Source organism: Rhagoletis zephyria, unplaced genomic scaffold (assembly GCF_001687245.7).
Source record: "Rhagoletis zephyria isolate East Lansing unplaced genomic scaffold, Rhagoletis_zephyria_1.1 Rzeph_scaffold_08387, whole genome shotgun sequence".
Taxonomy (NCBI): Eukaryota; Metazoa; Arthropoda; class Insecta; order Diptera; family Tephritidae; genus Rhagoletis; species Rhagoletis zephyria.
In genome coordinates, this window is record NW_016165467.1 from 6820 (window position 1) to 23089 (window position 16270).

Here is a 16270-nt window from a genome sequence, read left to right on the forward strand (position 1 = left end):
ACTAATGCATGAAAATCCTAACCTCAAAAAAATCACCCGTTACATGAAGAAAATAATATATATGTCCATAAAGAATACTGTGTAAAAATATTCCACGACAATATTTAGTTACTTTTAAATAATATGACTTTTAAGTTAAGACGTGCGAATTACGTTTAGATGACTGCGTATGGTGCTACGGGACGTATACGTTACATATGTACGCACCTACGGTGTATGAGCATGAGTGATTATTTTTACTTTTTTAGTATATATGTATACGCATATGTATATCTTTTAAGTTTTCAATTAAATCCAATTTCGCGATGGAATCTTTTTCTTTATACAAAACTGAAGATATCTAATGCATTTTCTAAGATAGGTGTACTCGGTTTTTCATTGAAATAAATCTACAGCTGAAAGTAAATAAGGGTAATACTCCTTAGATAGAGTAACAATTCGTTAAGTGCAGCGCTAAGAGACAGGAGCAGATATTCGTCAACATCAATATTTTTGTATTTGAAACGAGTGTTGTATAAAAAATTCTTAAGGCAGTATTCTGTATATTATTAATATTTTTCATTTTTAAGAAATTTTTAAGAATGTAATTGTCATCAGACGTAAAAAAAGACAGAAACGCCGAACCAAATAAATAATAAAATTTCACAGAAACTTGAAAATAGGAATTCAAACATACATATGTACACACAAGGGATGCCAATCCCGAGATCCCGGTGTTTTTGATGTCCCGAAAAGCCCGGGTTTTGCTTGCATTAATCCCGGGATCCCGTAAATTTTAAGATTTAAATGAATGTACACATAGAGTTTTAAGAAAAAGTTACTTAATTTTTTAAATCAATCTACTCGAAACTTGCTCAAATCGAAAAGGTTATAATTTATCCGACGTGCTGGTAAAAAGAAGTTCAAGTATTTTATAATGGAGGAGATATGGCTCATTATCTTCAATTGGCTTATGACTAACTTTTGACAGTTGAGCCCAAAGTGTTGAGGACAAAATATGTTTCTCATCAGAAGGTGTTTTTACGTATGTAACAACTTCAGGTCAAGATTACTAGACTCCGCTTTCAATGCTTTGCTGCTCTTGCAAACTCATTTTAAGTGAAATAATAACAACAACGGCACAAAAAAGGAGTGTGTATTTTCAACCAGACGCACCTAGCAACATATATTTAGACCCGTTGAATCCGATTGTGAGATCCGTTTGACTCGTACATTCTCAAAATCTCGATTAAATTGTGAAAAAAGATGGCATAAAATTCGCCGTTTGCCATTCCTTTATAGAGTAGAATAAACGTGTTTAGAGAAATTGTTTTTGTACATTTTTGTTTAATTTTTTGTTTTTATTAATCATTACTTTCAAAAGTACCTGGTATTTACATTGTTGCCGAAATCCCGGTATCACAACTTCTCTTATATTTTAACATCCATAGTATACACACATGCATACTCACAACTTTTCGTCTTTGCAACATTGTACTTAAGTTGTAAACTTGAGCACCATCATTAAAAATTTTGTGATTGAACTACTCGTACAAATACAATACGTAGAAATGTTTGTCACAAATTAAGTACATATGTATATGAATGAGAACTGCAGCTACCGAGAACGTTTGATTTTGTTAATTAAAAAGTTGATTTTTAACTTGCAATTCTTTCTTTTTGCGATACTTTCCTCAAGTCGAATAATTGCATATACACATTCGTATTTACCTAGGTTACTACTTACTTACATATCGTCAATGAAACTTATTAAATAATACTATGTAATTGTGTACTCGTATTAGTTAATGTTGACTTCCATAGTATGTACGTATGTATGTTAGTAGCCACTAATTGTACTCTTGTTTTCCTATACGGAGAGTCGAATGCATACATCCAAAAAACTTGAATACTCGTACTATTGGTGCCCCCATCAACGAAGGTCGCTCATTTGCATTTCTCTCATAGAAATTATTCACGTATTAGCGTTTACTTGTTCCTGTTGTCAACGTTTAACGTTAAATATTTACATATAATCATCATAACAACTTGCTTAAACACATACATATTTCCTCGTTATATTTTTGCTTATACATATCTGGATAGCCCTTTTTAATTAACGATTAGATGATTTTATTCCTATGACAAATACCTATACTCGTAAACTTACTTAAACTTACATACTCGTACTTACTTACTTACTTACTACTTATATATGTATGTAATACTTTCAAATAAATACCCAATAATAACAAAATATTTTTGGACTAGTTTTGCAATTCATAGCTCAGTTGTAGCGAAGTTGTTTGAAAATCGCAACTAACACACCTTATTTTCAACTCTTTTTTTTCTTGTCTTCTATCTGTCGCATGCTCTCCCATTTTCTCCATTGGCACCAATAGTGGATCTAACTAATGGACAACTAACGCCGAACAACAACACACCGCTACTCACACAGGCACTTTCAGGTAAGTTTGAGTTCAAAACAAAATTACAATATTGAGGTTAATACATCGTAAAACGTTGTGGAAGAAGTGGTACATACACCAAAAATATAAACCGCTAATGACACTCACATTTTTATAATAAATCATTTTCAAATAACACTGGGACAGTTTAATCCATCGTGTGTGCATTTGTATGTGCTAGCGTCGTACATTAGGGAATTCTCCAAATATATCCAACGCGTAAGATAGATAAATAAAGAAAAATTATATTATAAAAAATTATAAGGAATTTACCCTTGACACTATAAAACATAAATATATTTTTATAGGTTTTTAATTTTAGTTTTTAAAATCCTGATATTTGAGATATAATGAGTGGTAATAAGTGAGTATGAGCTTGAAGTGTCCGGCAGGTTTCTTGATCAGGGCGAATTCTTATAAAAACAACTACTCTGACGTAACTGCACTGAAAGCAGCGCATAAAATGAACTCGAACCTCCAGGCAAGTACGATGGAATCGACATCTCTCCGCCTGACTATGACAACTCCCTGGCAGTCAAGATTTATCTTGAAAATTAAGAATTTATGGGCTGTTTTTTATGAAAAATATTCAAAAGAAGATTTTAAAAAAGCAAAATTGTACACTGCCAATATATTCAAAATGAAGATTTTTGTGTATGATGTAATATTTTTAATTTTTAAGTTAAAATTGTTAACTTATTTATATTATCCTTGCTACATCATTGTAAGCAGCAAATTAAGGAAGAAGACAAATGAAATACGAAATCTCCTACAATATTATCTGCCTTCTTCTCTCGCACAGTTAAACATATACTCTAGTGCAGAGCTAGAGAGTGGAGGAAAAGAACAAACGCTATTTTGTACTCTCTCTAGTTTAAATGACAACAATAGAAAATTTCAAGTAAACTGCCATTTAAGAAACATTTGCTGATGGGTCTACATGGATAAATGTATATCGAGAAAAAAAGGGGCGGTGAGATTTATAAAACCACGTCCATGTAAAAATATCAATAAAAAATCGAACTAAATAGCTCAAAATTGTCATGGAACTTTGTCGAATTTTTTTAACTTTTGTACAAAAATTTAAGTTTGGACTTATGGTTTTTGATAGATAACGAGTTATTCTTTCATAAAAAAACAAAAACAAGTAATTTTTAAATATCGAATTTTGTGATTCTTTTTAGGTATTTTTAAATGAAGATTTTTTGGGATCGAATGATTTTTTTAGCTTTAAAATCTTATTTTGAAGATATTTTTGGAAGAAATTAAGATTTTTAGGGGACTTTCTCTGGCAACACTGCTCCCTGGTTAGGCCAAAGTTGGAGTGTGCAACAGTGCAACAATAGTTTGGGATCACATTTAATTCACGAACCCCACATATTCGAAAGAGTTCAACGCCGATTCATTCTCTTCGCTCTCCGACCACTTAATTTTGTAGAACCTCTACCGTTTTACGGTTCCTGGTTAAGTTAGGTTAGGTAGGCTGGCTAGCTACTACGAAATAGGAAAAATCTTAATATCTCAGAGATTTTTGTACAATGTATACTTGCGTTACCTCTATTTACAAGGCCAAAATCTAGATAGTTTTAAAAAACCATCAAGTATGGGTTTAGTGCAATTATAGAGTATAACATTAACCCAAAGTTACGATAACTATTTTTTTTTTGGGGATTTTTCTCAAGCTTTTTGGTTCACTTATGTTTCCCAATTGAAGTGAATTGCAAAACGTACCAATACAATGTTTGGATACCGTTCTACTGCGGAATTTAAACTGGTATATGCAGAGAAACATTGCAACCACAAGCATACATTGCATATTTTGAATATTCAATATAACAATGAATAACCTTTCGTAATTTTCCATTTTCACGACAACAACAATCGCAACTAAAAACAAACGAAGCATGAACTTTGTTTCTGATGCGCTGATTGCTCTAGTGATGCGTTTCGATAACTTTTCGAGTTGCCAACATTATATTATTATATTATATTATACCTATTACTCCTTTAACCGAAAATATAGCCCCACGAACGCACCCATGCAACCAGAACTGCTTTACGTATTGCTGAAGATTACACTTGAGGTTTCTGGGTTATCGTTTATTTGAAAACTTTGGCCACTCAGGACGGTTTTTCTTGGAAGTAGCTGAGCGATCTATAAGAAGAGCGAAACAGTTTAAGTGGCATGCAAATGTAGGTGTAGTGAAATATTACTGAAATATTTTTTTCGTCACCACGGATATCTGTAACCATTGAATGAACTCTTAACAAACAAATTTGCATGTACCGGATTTTCTCATATTTTCAACACCGTTTTACTTGATTAGGTACATATTTTTCTTTAAGAGTCTCATTTCGAAAAATGATAAAATTCAATGGAAAGTGATGTAAAAGAAGAGCGAGCGCACTTTGCATAGTTCGCTCTGCCATTGTTTTAGTAATTTATCCAGTGCCAGAAGTGGTTGTCTGAATTCAGTGTTTCTACGCTACAGGCTATTTAGTTTAGTAGGGCTTATCATATCTAGGGTTCGTGTCATGTTATGATGCTAACAATAATAGTTTGAGGAAATTTATTCGGGTGCTAGACTAAATAACGGCGTAACCTAACGTACTTACTTTCACCTGGGGTAGACCAAAACGATTTTTCAATGACAAAAGGGCTATAAACGACCCATCATTATGTATTGAAAATTCACTGCAATGGAGACACTATCACGTTATTGGATGCCTACTTAAATAATAGTAGCTATGTATCACTACTGCATCACCATAAAAAGTTGCGGTTTTTCCGCCGGGATTACAAAATTTATTATAGTTTAAGACGTCCACCAAAATATTTCGGAAAAATTTTAAGATTTATGCGAGCTGGACCGATTTGAAAATATTTACCTCCAAAAATGGAGTTTTTTATGAATAAAAACAGTTTCTTAAAGAACTTTTTGAAAAAAAACCCTCAGATGACAAAAAAAAATTAGGCTTAAAAATTCGGCATAAAAATATTTAAAAATCTTTTCAACGGAATCGTAATAATGAGATGTTTGATGTTGTTTTTTTTACTTTTTTCAAAGATTGATTTACGAAAAACTTAAATAACTGGGCCAAAACTATTCTGATTTAGACTTATTTGATATCGGTAGAAAGTTATTTTCCCACTATTTATATTTATGTTCAAAAAAAGTCATTCGTGTCCCAATATTTTTTTTTTCAAATACCAACACATCATAATTCAACTTTGAATGATATTCGTTCATCTTATCTTTCTCTTTCATCCTTTGAATGAGTTTATTAGCAAAGAAATGAAAAGGGTGAAAAAATACCTTTCCAATGATATCTCACAAGTCTAAATCGGGGGAGGTTAGGCTCAGTTATTCAAGTTTTTCTTATACAGCATCAAAAATATCATTATTACGATTTCGGTAAAAATTTTTTTTAAATTTTTTAAAATAATTTTTTAAGCTTAACCCGTTTTGTCATTTGAGGGGATTTTTTCAAAAAAAATCTTTAAGCAACTATTTTTATTCATAAAAAACTCCATCTTTGGAGGTATTTTCAAATCGGTCCAGCTCACTTAAATCTTAATATTTATCTGAAATATTTTGGTGGACGTCTTAAAATATAATAGATTTTATAATTCCAATGGAAAAACAGTACTGATTTTTTTTGTATGGGGAGTGATGCAGTCTAATGTACATATGTGCATAAAGGGTGATCAATTCTTTTCTGTATATTAGTTTATTGGAAAGAGCAAATATTCCCAAGATTTATGGAACAAGATTTCATTCACGCGGCTGCCTCGGCTGGCTTCGCAGTAGCGTATTCTGCTAACGCAGTTTTCCAAAACCTCGGTGTCGGTTCTGGCTCTATCACATGAATGGCTTGCCCGATATTCACGCTAAGGACCTGAACCGTTAATGGATTGTTGGCATATTTATTACCGGTCCTCCTCGGCACCCTACAATCCACGTCTTCAGTTTGCAGTCACAAAAAATCGTTTATCATGCCTCTGTAGCGTACACCGTTGACCGAAAGGCGTTTCCAGCAGCACGATGGTCACATGCGGAATTTCCTATCTTCAGACGCGGCCGCAGTGCTTGTTAAAATAGCCGCCGAGATAAAAATGGCTTCTTCAGAATAGATGATTTTTTCTAAGCAAAATCGTTATCCATTAAGTTTGTATTTTTTCTCAACGTTATCGAAGCGTAAAGCCGTTCAATTCGTTTCGTCAAGATTTCCAGCGGGAAAGAATTGTAACATAACATTAAAAACACTATATGGATCACCCTATATATAGATGCTAAATGAAGTTTCTAATTACTCTTCGAATTTGTTTTATTTCTGTTTTCTTAAGTGAAGCATCTTTATGTGTATATTTACTTGGGTGATTGACACGTCGGGTCTACGTAACCGGAACGGCCTAGAGTTAACTCTGGCCAAGGACTGCCACTCCAGCAACACTCCCCAAAAAACTCATTGGGGAATCTGCTTGCTGTTACAAGAACAACAACAACTCATATTTCCAAACCGGTTTCGACCGTTTTTTTTTTTGACCGGACCGAAAATGAAAGTTATTGTTTTCAATGTTATAAAAGTCCGGGGCATAATATTATCGTAGAGGAAAGTGATCAATGTTACTTTGATCCCAGTACCTCCTGGACAAGAATGCCGGAGTCCTTTTTATTTCTTTAACTTTTTAGTAAAAAGTCCAACAATAACTGAAAAATCCAGACTCTTATTTTTTTAGTCCAGTAATAACAGTTAAACTTAGCCAAATATTTTTTAAGTCCGAAATAAAAGTCCTTTCCTAATAATAAACAAACCTCGAGTGGCAGTAGGCACACCTAAGCACTCCGCTACGACAGCCAGAACACTACTCAAATCCGAATAATTCAAAAAATGCAACAATTTAGTGTTAAAAGAAAAACAAACGTTAATGTTTCACAGATATTTATTTGTATTACTTTTGATCTAAAAAAACTCTGAATTTATTTTGATTTGCTCTTTTCCAAAAAACAGTAAATACTTAGTAATAGTTAATAGTTTTTTTTTGTTATATTTGGAAGACCGGTTTATCAATAATTTCATTCACACATTTATGCTTACCATAAAGACGTAAAACGAAAAATTCACTTCTTTTGTGACTCCTTTATTTTCAGTGATGAACAATTATCAAGCAGCAGCTGCAGCAGCCCATAGCTTTGGACCATCCGCATCCCCTCATACTACCACCACCCGTCAGGGGTTTCCTTCAACCAACTCCCCTGGGCCTACCATTGATATGTACAGCTCGAATGCAGCCGATAACGTCGGCTATGTACAGGCAACCAGTCCACAGCCTTCTGGATTTCCGATTGCTGTGAGTCGGGCACCATTGAACTACAGCCCGGTAAGTGAAACTAAAATAATGAGTTATTAAAAAAAAATAAAGAACCCGTCAGTGCTTTTCTATTAACGCTTTATTGATTTTTAATAAATAATAAACAGCATACATTTCCTGATTAGAATATAAAACATAGTTCGTACACAAATTGTTAATAATTTAAAATAGTTAATCTTTATTTGAAAGCATAGGACTTGTGCAACCACTTTCCGGTCCATTTTTGACAAGTACAATTTAAACCTATAATCAATTAGAGTAAATGGAACTTGAAAGCACATTTTTTTAGTACAATGATTCAATGAAAATTTGGTAAACTTAATTTTATTTATTTTTTTTTATTGTTTTACTTAAGGCTATAGAAAGCTACTTTCAGCTTTGAGCTGCTCTTAAAAACTTGTAGATTTTCAATAGTTCATTTATGTCAGTATCATATGTAAATAATAGTTTATAATAACTAAATTTGAAATAACTAATTATTAGAATACCAAAAAAAAATATTTAGTTCTTCTCAAAAATCTTTAGTTTTTTCATATTCAGTATTGTTGGCCAGTCATATAAAATATTTCAAAAATAATAAATGGAAAATCTATTCCTCTCTCTCTCTCTCTCTCTCTTTCTCTCTATCTACTCTTCTCTGTTTCTTTTTTGCTTTGCACAGATATATTCGTTGAACTTTGCGATGGCTAACATATAAAATGAAAAAGACTGATTAACCAACAAAACATAGACAGAAAAATTAGCAGTTGCACAAGGTAGGCGAACGCTGATGCTTACAAAAGATATAAAACCCCAAGAAATTTTTTATTTAGAAAAAATTAATATTAATATTCGACTTTAACTTTGGTTATTTTCCAAAAATAATTGTTTTCGATTTGATTGCATACTTTTTAGCGAATTAAGTACTTCTTTATATAACTCTTTTTTAATATAGGAAATTTGCTTTGGATACTAAATATTTATGAAATATGTAGAACATAAATTTAACCCAGCAGGAGTCAGAGAAAAACTCTTTTAATTACACCTTCTCTATTTTTACAGTTCGCTCAGTGAAGTATTTTCCAACCTGTCATGTGTTTTATTCATAACCTCAATCATTTCGGAGTGTGATACATCGAATGGTTCGATTTCTTCTTTTTGATTGATGATGCTTTTAGCAGGGTAGGAGCACGATGTATATAGAAACAATATTTCCGCCATCCCTGGTCAATTTCGGTTTGAAGACAAACCGCTTTCGGCGTTCAGTGCCATTTTTCGGTTTTATATCGCTTTAATATTGGGCTGACCTAACTTAACTTTTGCGACTAGTGAACTCCATTATCAGAACTTTTATTTACCATACGTACGTACGATCTGAACTGTTTATATAAACCAATTTATCGTTAATTCTCGATACTTCCCTTTTACCGCGCCGTGCCCGTGAAACTACTTTCTTGAGAGATTTTGATAGGCAGAACTCTTGCAGGAAGCTGGAATTTAGGTAACTGCGGGATTTTAGTCCATATCGAGCCTATTTGTATGGCTCTTCTAAAGGAAGTGATCATACTGGGCCTATTGAGACGATATTTCGGTAACCCTTCCACTAAATAGATACTATTTGCTTGAAAGGATTGGAGTAGGATTCCAATCACCGAAGGTGCGGGAGTGAGCATGCTAATTGAATTTGCAGACTCAAAAATACTACAAATATTTCCGGCCACCTTTGCGGACTCAACTGCGTACCTACAAAACCGTATTGCATAAGTATGCTTAGTAGGTTATAAATTAAGTCCACTTTAAGCAGTCAGAAAGCCACAAACTTCTGCACCCCCTGCACGTATCCAGACAGAGAAATCCCGTACTTAATACAATTTATAGGCAAGCAAACCTCTTTCTCCATCCGAATTCCATGATAACCCGACACCCACATCAATATAATGCTCCTATGCCCTCCTACACTTCTCCTTTACTTTTAATAAATCTGAAGGCCTTGGAAGCTAGAAGATCTGTGCTGTCTTTGACTTTTATTTTCAGTGTTATTTTTGGGTCCTTGGACTATCCTATTCTATTAGAAAGTATAAATTCTAACATTCCCCAGCGCAACTTACGGGAAGATGTAATGCCGAGTGTGCACGTAATGCCCTCTTTGCACGTTCAGGAAATGAATTACAGAAGATCTTATATTCTATTTTAGTTGATTCTTCTTTAGAGAGAACTATATTTATTGAAATCTTGAATTCGTTCTTTTAGTTACCTTTTTGCATTGGTATGAAATGTTCTTCAAAATTTCTGCATAATTATGTATACGATTGTTCTTTTTTTGAGGCCCCGATAGTCTGTAGGAAATTTATGTTTTATAGACTTTAATAAATAAATAAATATATTAGGGGATTCACTAGATAGGTACATACATAGGTAGGTAGGTGTGATTGCCAATGCAATACATAGCCTACAAGTCGAAGGCCCGTTGTGATACCACAACTAAGTGTTTTCTCTCCACAAATAGGCCTTAAATCTCCAAATTTGTAAAGGTCACTAAAGAAACGAGACCCCAGGCTGCGCAGTCTGTACCTCTTCGGAGCGTATAAGCTTCGAGGCCTTATTCGATTACATTGAATTTATACAAAACTGCATAGCTGAATAGATGAAATTGTTACCAAGGTACTTCGAATTGCGGTTACAAGAAGTGGTGTTATTTTTTGGTAACAAAATTTTGCGGTGTCAAAATATTCGGTCCTGCATTTAAGTCTCCGAAAACCCTTGCAGGGTGCACGGACATACTTTGGGAAAGCTTTGCAACCCGCGCAATCCATGCCCCGTGCAAGGGTAAACAAGGCTCCGGGAATCCTACTATTGTTTAAGTAAGCTGGAATTATGTAATTATCACTTAGCCATGTGCTCTTATCATCTCACAGTGGTGAAAAACTGGAATTTATTGTTCAAATAGTGCAGAGCCATCTTTTTCAATCGATTTGATAAAATTGTTTCTTATCTGTGTTCATATGAAAAAGTAGCTTATGTCAAAAGGCTAGTTTTAGTATAATGCGGCATTCCCTTTATTCTTTAAACAACAAGGAATTTTTTGATGAGACTTAATAAGAATATTGACTTGCCTGTATCGGAACTACTTCTTGTACGTTTATTTGCCAAAAGTTCTTCAACGGCTCAGCACCAGTGAGTCATTCGCAATCGCATACTGCAAATGCCGATTTATACTAAAGCCAGCCTTTCGACATAAGCTACTTTTCCATACGAACACAGTTATATGAAAGCTAATTAGATTTAGTAGAGATTTGTGGACTCCGGTTCTTTAATTTAAGGGCCGTTTTCTGAGGTAGGGTTTAAAATGTATCTGCCCTTTAAACCAGGGCTTCAGAACGGAGCAAAGAAGCAAAGGATTTTGTATGGAGCAAAGAGCTTAACAAATTCATTTGCTCCTCAGCTACTTAATGTAAAATTTTCAGTTAAGTTAATAAATTTAATTTATTTGTTTTTGTTATTTTATGGCCTTATAACAATTATATTCAACAATTTTGATTGAGTTAGAGGCCGTTTTTAATGAAAAACTTATTGTGAAAAAGCAACAGCAATTTGAAAAAATGGTAGAAGTGATAGCTATTTCGGAAATCACCACATTTCCTCATCAGACTTCCTTCAGTAGGATTCGAACCCTCGATCCTACTGACTCAGCCAGTTGCCTACGCACTGCGCTAAGTTCGCCTTGGAAATTATAGTTGCTTTTTCCCCACTTTTTTTTCATTTGTTAAGCCAACACAATCAAGCGCAGCTATTTCGCTGCACTTCACACTTAACAAGTGGTTGTTGGTTTTGTTAACAACTCTATTTTTAGAATGTTTAACTTTGAGGTGTGCTCGTCTTTAAGTTATTTGTTTTTACGTCTGGTTCTTAATTTATGGTAAATCGTAGTCTGCATAAAATTTGTATTTTAAATTAGAGATAAATAACTAGGAATTTTCTTGTACGGTAAAAAAAAACTTATGAAGTGGTCCAAAACTACTAAAAAATCGATTCAAGAATTTTTTAGAAATTATTTGCCGAAAATTTTAAATTTTCTAAATCATTGTTCAAAGATATAAAATATTAAAAACACTCACAGCCAACATTTTCATCACTTATAATATGAAAAAATATAAATAAATAAATACATTCTTAAGACCACTTGTATATCATGATATTATTGGCGTATACTAAACCTCATATTCATAACAAATATATGAGGGGCAAAATTCGTCAAGTGTACCAGGAAAAACATTTTATGGCAGCACTTTGTTCAAACTCCACCACGTTGTTGCTATGGCTACTGGTAATCAACATGTTAAAGAATTTTTTCTACCGTGGTTTTTTGTCGAGTTATACGAGTTCAAACATGCAAATTTCAGCCCTTTTTCTTAGAGTCACAAGTTTTCTTAAAATTGTTATCTAATGTCACACTTATGATAGAGAATCAAAAATTGCTGACCTATTAGAACATTTTTAGTGGAAACTATAATTTTTTGCAAATATTTTTTTTTGTCAAAAATTTGCAATAAAAAAAATGTATTGCATTTTTTAAGCCATGCACCATTTTTTCACAAGTGGTTATTTCTAAGCTTTTCAATAATATAAAATTTGTATTGGGCGTGGCAAAAGGATTACAAGTTTTTCATTATAGAACGCACTCGGATACGCCTTCCATTTTTGGCGTCAATAACACAAGTCTACAAAAATGAAAAAATTGTCCGACCAGCGCCATTTTTATATTCATTCTAAAGTAAAATTTTCATTCTAAAGTAGAATTTTCTTTGGATGTACATAGTTGGCCAATCTTAAATTTATGTTTGCATTAATAAAGGCTATTAAATTTTCTATCATATGCGTCAACAAGATTATCCAAGTTGATAAGCAATTGAGAACAAACAACGAGATGATTTTCGAATGGTAATCGAAAAGACTAAACTCTTCAAATCCATAGGCCTTGGCGCAGCGATTCATAGGAGGGACACCTGCCAACTAAGGCGAATCATATCGCCGATATTTCTACTTTTTCTTGGCGTAAAGACAATTGAGGCCTTTTTTCTCACGTCCTTTTCAAATTATGCAGCCGATATATAGTATGTATATAATTAACTTTAAGATACTTCAAATTGTCTTGCGGTTTCTAACAGTTTGACTAGTTATGATATAACACCTTAAGAATCCCCCTTACTTTCAAAGTTTGCTTGCCTTCAAAAGTTTAGTAGGAACTCTATCTGTTACTCCAGGCAGGATTTGTTTTGCAGATATTTAACGCATACACTCAGGAAGCCTGATTTATTTAGTATTTAATAAAAAAAGACACACACATATACACAGTAGGTTTCCTTAACAAGTAATTTTTAGGCAAAAAACAAAAGCGACTTTGATTCTCATATAAAAATTTAGGAGTACCGTTAATTTGTTCATGATCCAATGAACGGATCTAAACCAGATTTGTACGGGACCACCTCTGAGACACTGCCTTTCCGATGCAAAAAGAATTATTGAAATCGGTGCGAATCGGTTGATTTGGTACAAAGTTATGCGGTAAAATACATACAAAAAAATATTCCGACGAATTGATAACCTACTCCGTTTTCCGAAGTCGGTTAAAAACGGCAAGCTCAATAAAATGTTGAATATAATTGTTATAAGGCCATAAAAAACAAAAACTTAAAGACGAACACACCTAAAAGTTGAACATTCTAAAAATAAAATGATTAACAAAAGCCAACAAAACCAATAACCACATGACCAAGTGTGAATAACAGCGAAATAACTGTGCTTGATTGTATTTGGCTCAAATGAAAAAAGTGGAAAAATCAACAACGGTTTATAAGGCAAACTAAGCGCAGTGTGTACGCTACTGGGTGAGTCAGTTGGATCGAATCCCGCTGAAGAAGTCTGATGAGGAGATGTGGTGATCTCCGAAATGGCTCTCACCCCTACCATTTTTATAAATGATTGTTGTTTTTCCACAGTAGTTTTTATTAATCAAAACGCCATCAAGCTCAACAAAAAAACTAGACTTTCGTCAAGTCATGTCTGCACAATTTTAAAATCTAATAACACTGTTTTTTTTCAAACGGATTGATAAGGAATCTTATTTCCCTAACTGAAGCTGATGTTAATGATCAGTCAGACTTAATACTGTCAAAAAAAAAATCGTCTGAACCTTTTAGAGTCTAGATTGAAAAAATGAAATTTTCTTCAAGCCAATCCTAAGGTGTGCCGTTTTGAAGCCGTGGCGAAGAACTGACCAAGTTTATTGCAATAATTTTGCTTTGGTCATAAGCTTGCTAAATATTAACTTAAAACAACAAGATTGGCGCTTGTTTATAGACTCGTCCAAAAACCAGTATAAAAGTAAATACTCTTGCAAAATGGAAATAGATTACCATATTCTCCTGTAGAATACGCTTTCAGAATAGAAGAAATTTAAGAAAGCATGAAATTCGTACTAAAATAAATTCCGTGTGCATAAACGAATTTCATTTCAACTTAAAAGTTATTTCTTAACTTCTTGGATTGCTTTTTATGTGAGCTGGAGAGCATACACCGAAACAATCATTAACGTACAAAAGACTGGCAAATGAGCGAATGCATTACTCCTTGGAAGAAAAATGGTTTACATCCTCCTCTTGTAGAGCTGACCAGTATAATTTTGCCACCACTATGTATAGAACTTGGATTCATTAGAAAATTGGTCAAAGCCATGGATGGCAACGTTTCAGGTTTTCTATAATCGAAAGAAAAATTTCTTACAGTTAGTGACGCTAAACCAAGGGAAAGAATTTTCGTTGGACCCTCAAATTAGGGGATTGTTCAGATATAACTTATTCGAAGAAAAGCTGAGTTCGTTAGAGAAATCTGCTGAAAAGAATTCACAGCACCCGATTTTCAAAAGCATCGATACTGAGTACTCTAGAATACTCAGTAATCACAAAAGAACTCGAAAGTACTCAGTACTCACAAAAGAACTCGAAAGTACTTAGCTAGTACTCATACTCTGTTCCAATCATCACTTGGGTACATGTACTCAGCATCGACTCAAAGCGCTGAGTATTAACTGCCGCATAGCCATTTAAAAGTAAGGAGTTCTATTTACATTTAACGGTATTCGGAAATGATTGTACTCAATTTGAAGTTTCAATAATTTTCAAATTCATTTGACGCAATTTGGGATTAGTATATTAATTTGAATAAGTGCTACCAGCTTGTGAGATTTCCACACTAATCACTGAAATATTACCAACATGTGCATATTTAGGGAAAGTACTCAGTAGTTTAAAAAATACCCGATCCTTAAAATTATCGATACCAAATAACTCGATCCTCAAAAGTACTCGATACTTCCCAAATCTAAAAAAACATATTTTCAAGTTGTACTTGAAGTAAAGACTCAGCATTTTTATCAAGTATAGAAGTAAAGTCACAAAAAATATGGGTGCCAAAAAAGAATTTAAAAACAAACCCAAGAACGTGCATGTGACAAATTAAAAGTTAATTTTTTTCGATCAGCGTGATTAGTTTACTGTAGGTATTTATCGTTTTGAGCTAAGATATGAAAGCCGTCGTATTGTATATATTATAGTTTGAAATTTAAAGAAGTTTATTTTTTTTGCAATTATTTGCCTTTAAACACAAATTCTTTTAAATATTCACTACTTTATTGAAACACGTCTATAATCTCTTAACTAATTAAAATGTATCCCTTTTCTCTCTTTTCATTTGTTTCTCTTTCATATCTCTCTCATCTACACTACTGCACGGCTATACTGTCTATCTCTCTGCATTTGTGTGCATTCTGCTTTTTCATTCACAGGGACCACTAATTCCTGCGGCGTTTACAAATGGATACCATTAAAAAGTGGCGATGCGTTGCAACAAATTGTACACCCCAAGAAAAAAAATCACAGCAAAGGACAACAGCAACAACAAATTATACAAAAATCTACAACTAACAATTAAAGCAAATAATTGTTTTTCGCAAAACAAGTACGAATAGTGAATTAACACATACAGGAAAAGTTGAAAATTTAACAAAAAACTCAACACAAAAATTAAGTAATCAAACACACCAAAAAAAAAACAAAAACAAAAACAAAACATACACACGTGCGTATTAATATTAAAAATTAATAAAATAAATAAATCAATATGTGTAATGTAAACAAACATGCAAACACATACGTACGTAGATATGCAAATATGTACATATAAAAACATACACACAAACACACATATATACATAATAACTAATATAAACAAATTAGTAAGCGCATGTGTGAAAATGTGCAAGCGAGCGAACTTCGACTTAAAAAAAGAAATCCTTTTTTTTTTGATTAAGTTAAACCAAAACTACAGAATCTATATGATAACAACAACAGCAATAGCAGCACAAAATCGTAATAGCAAATATCAGTTTGTTTCCAGGAAAAAAAACTACAAAAAA

At 33.2% G+C, this 16270-nt stretch overlaps 1 protein-coding gene across 1 annotated transcript in view; it reads left to right on the forward strand.

Annotated features, from left to right (window-relative positions):
- The window catches only part of LOC108375021 (RNA-binding protein Musashi homolog Rbp6-like), a gene marked incomplete at its 5' end in the record, with an annotated part of 21277 nt that extends 5558 nt beyond the window's left edge, over window positions 1-15719 (forward strand). Inside the window, 3 exons of the mRNA XM_017631090.1 lie at window positions 2382-2447; window positions 7601-7830; window positions 15641-15719. Of these exons, the coding sequence (XP_017486579.1) occupies window positions 2382-2447; window positions 7601-7830; window positions 15641-15682 (338 nt within the window). The remainder of the gene's footprint in view (window positions 1-2381; window positions 2448-7600; window positions 7831-15640) is intronic.
- Window positions 15720-16270: the final 551 nt, after the last annotated feature.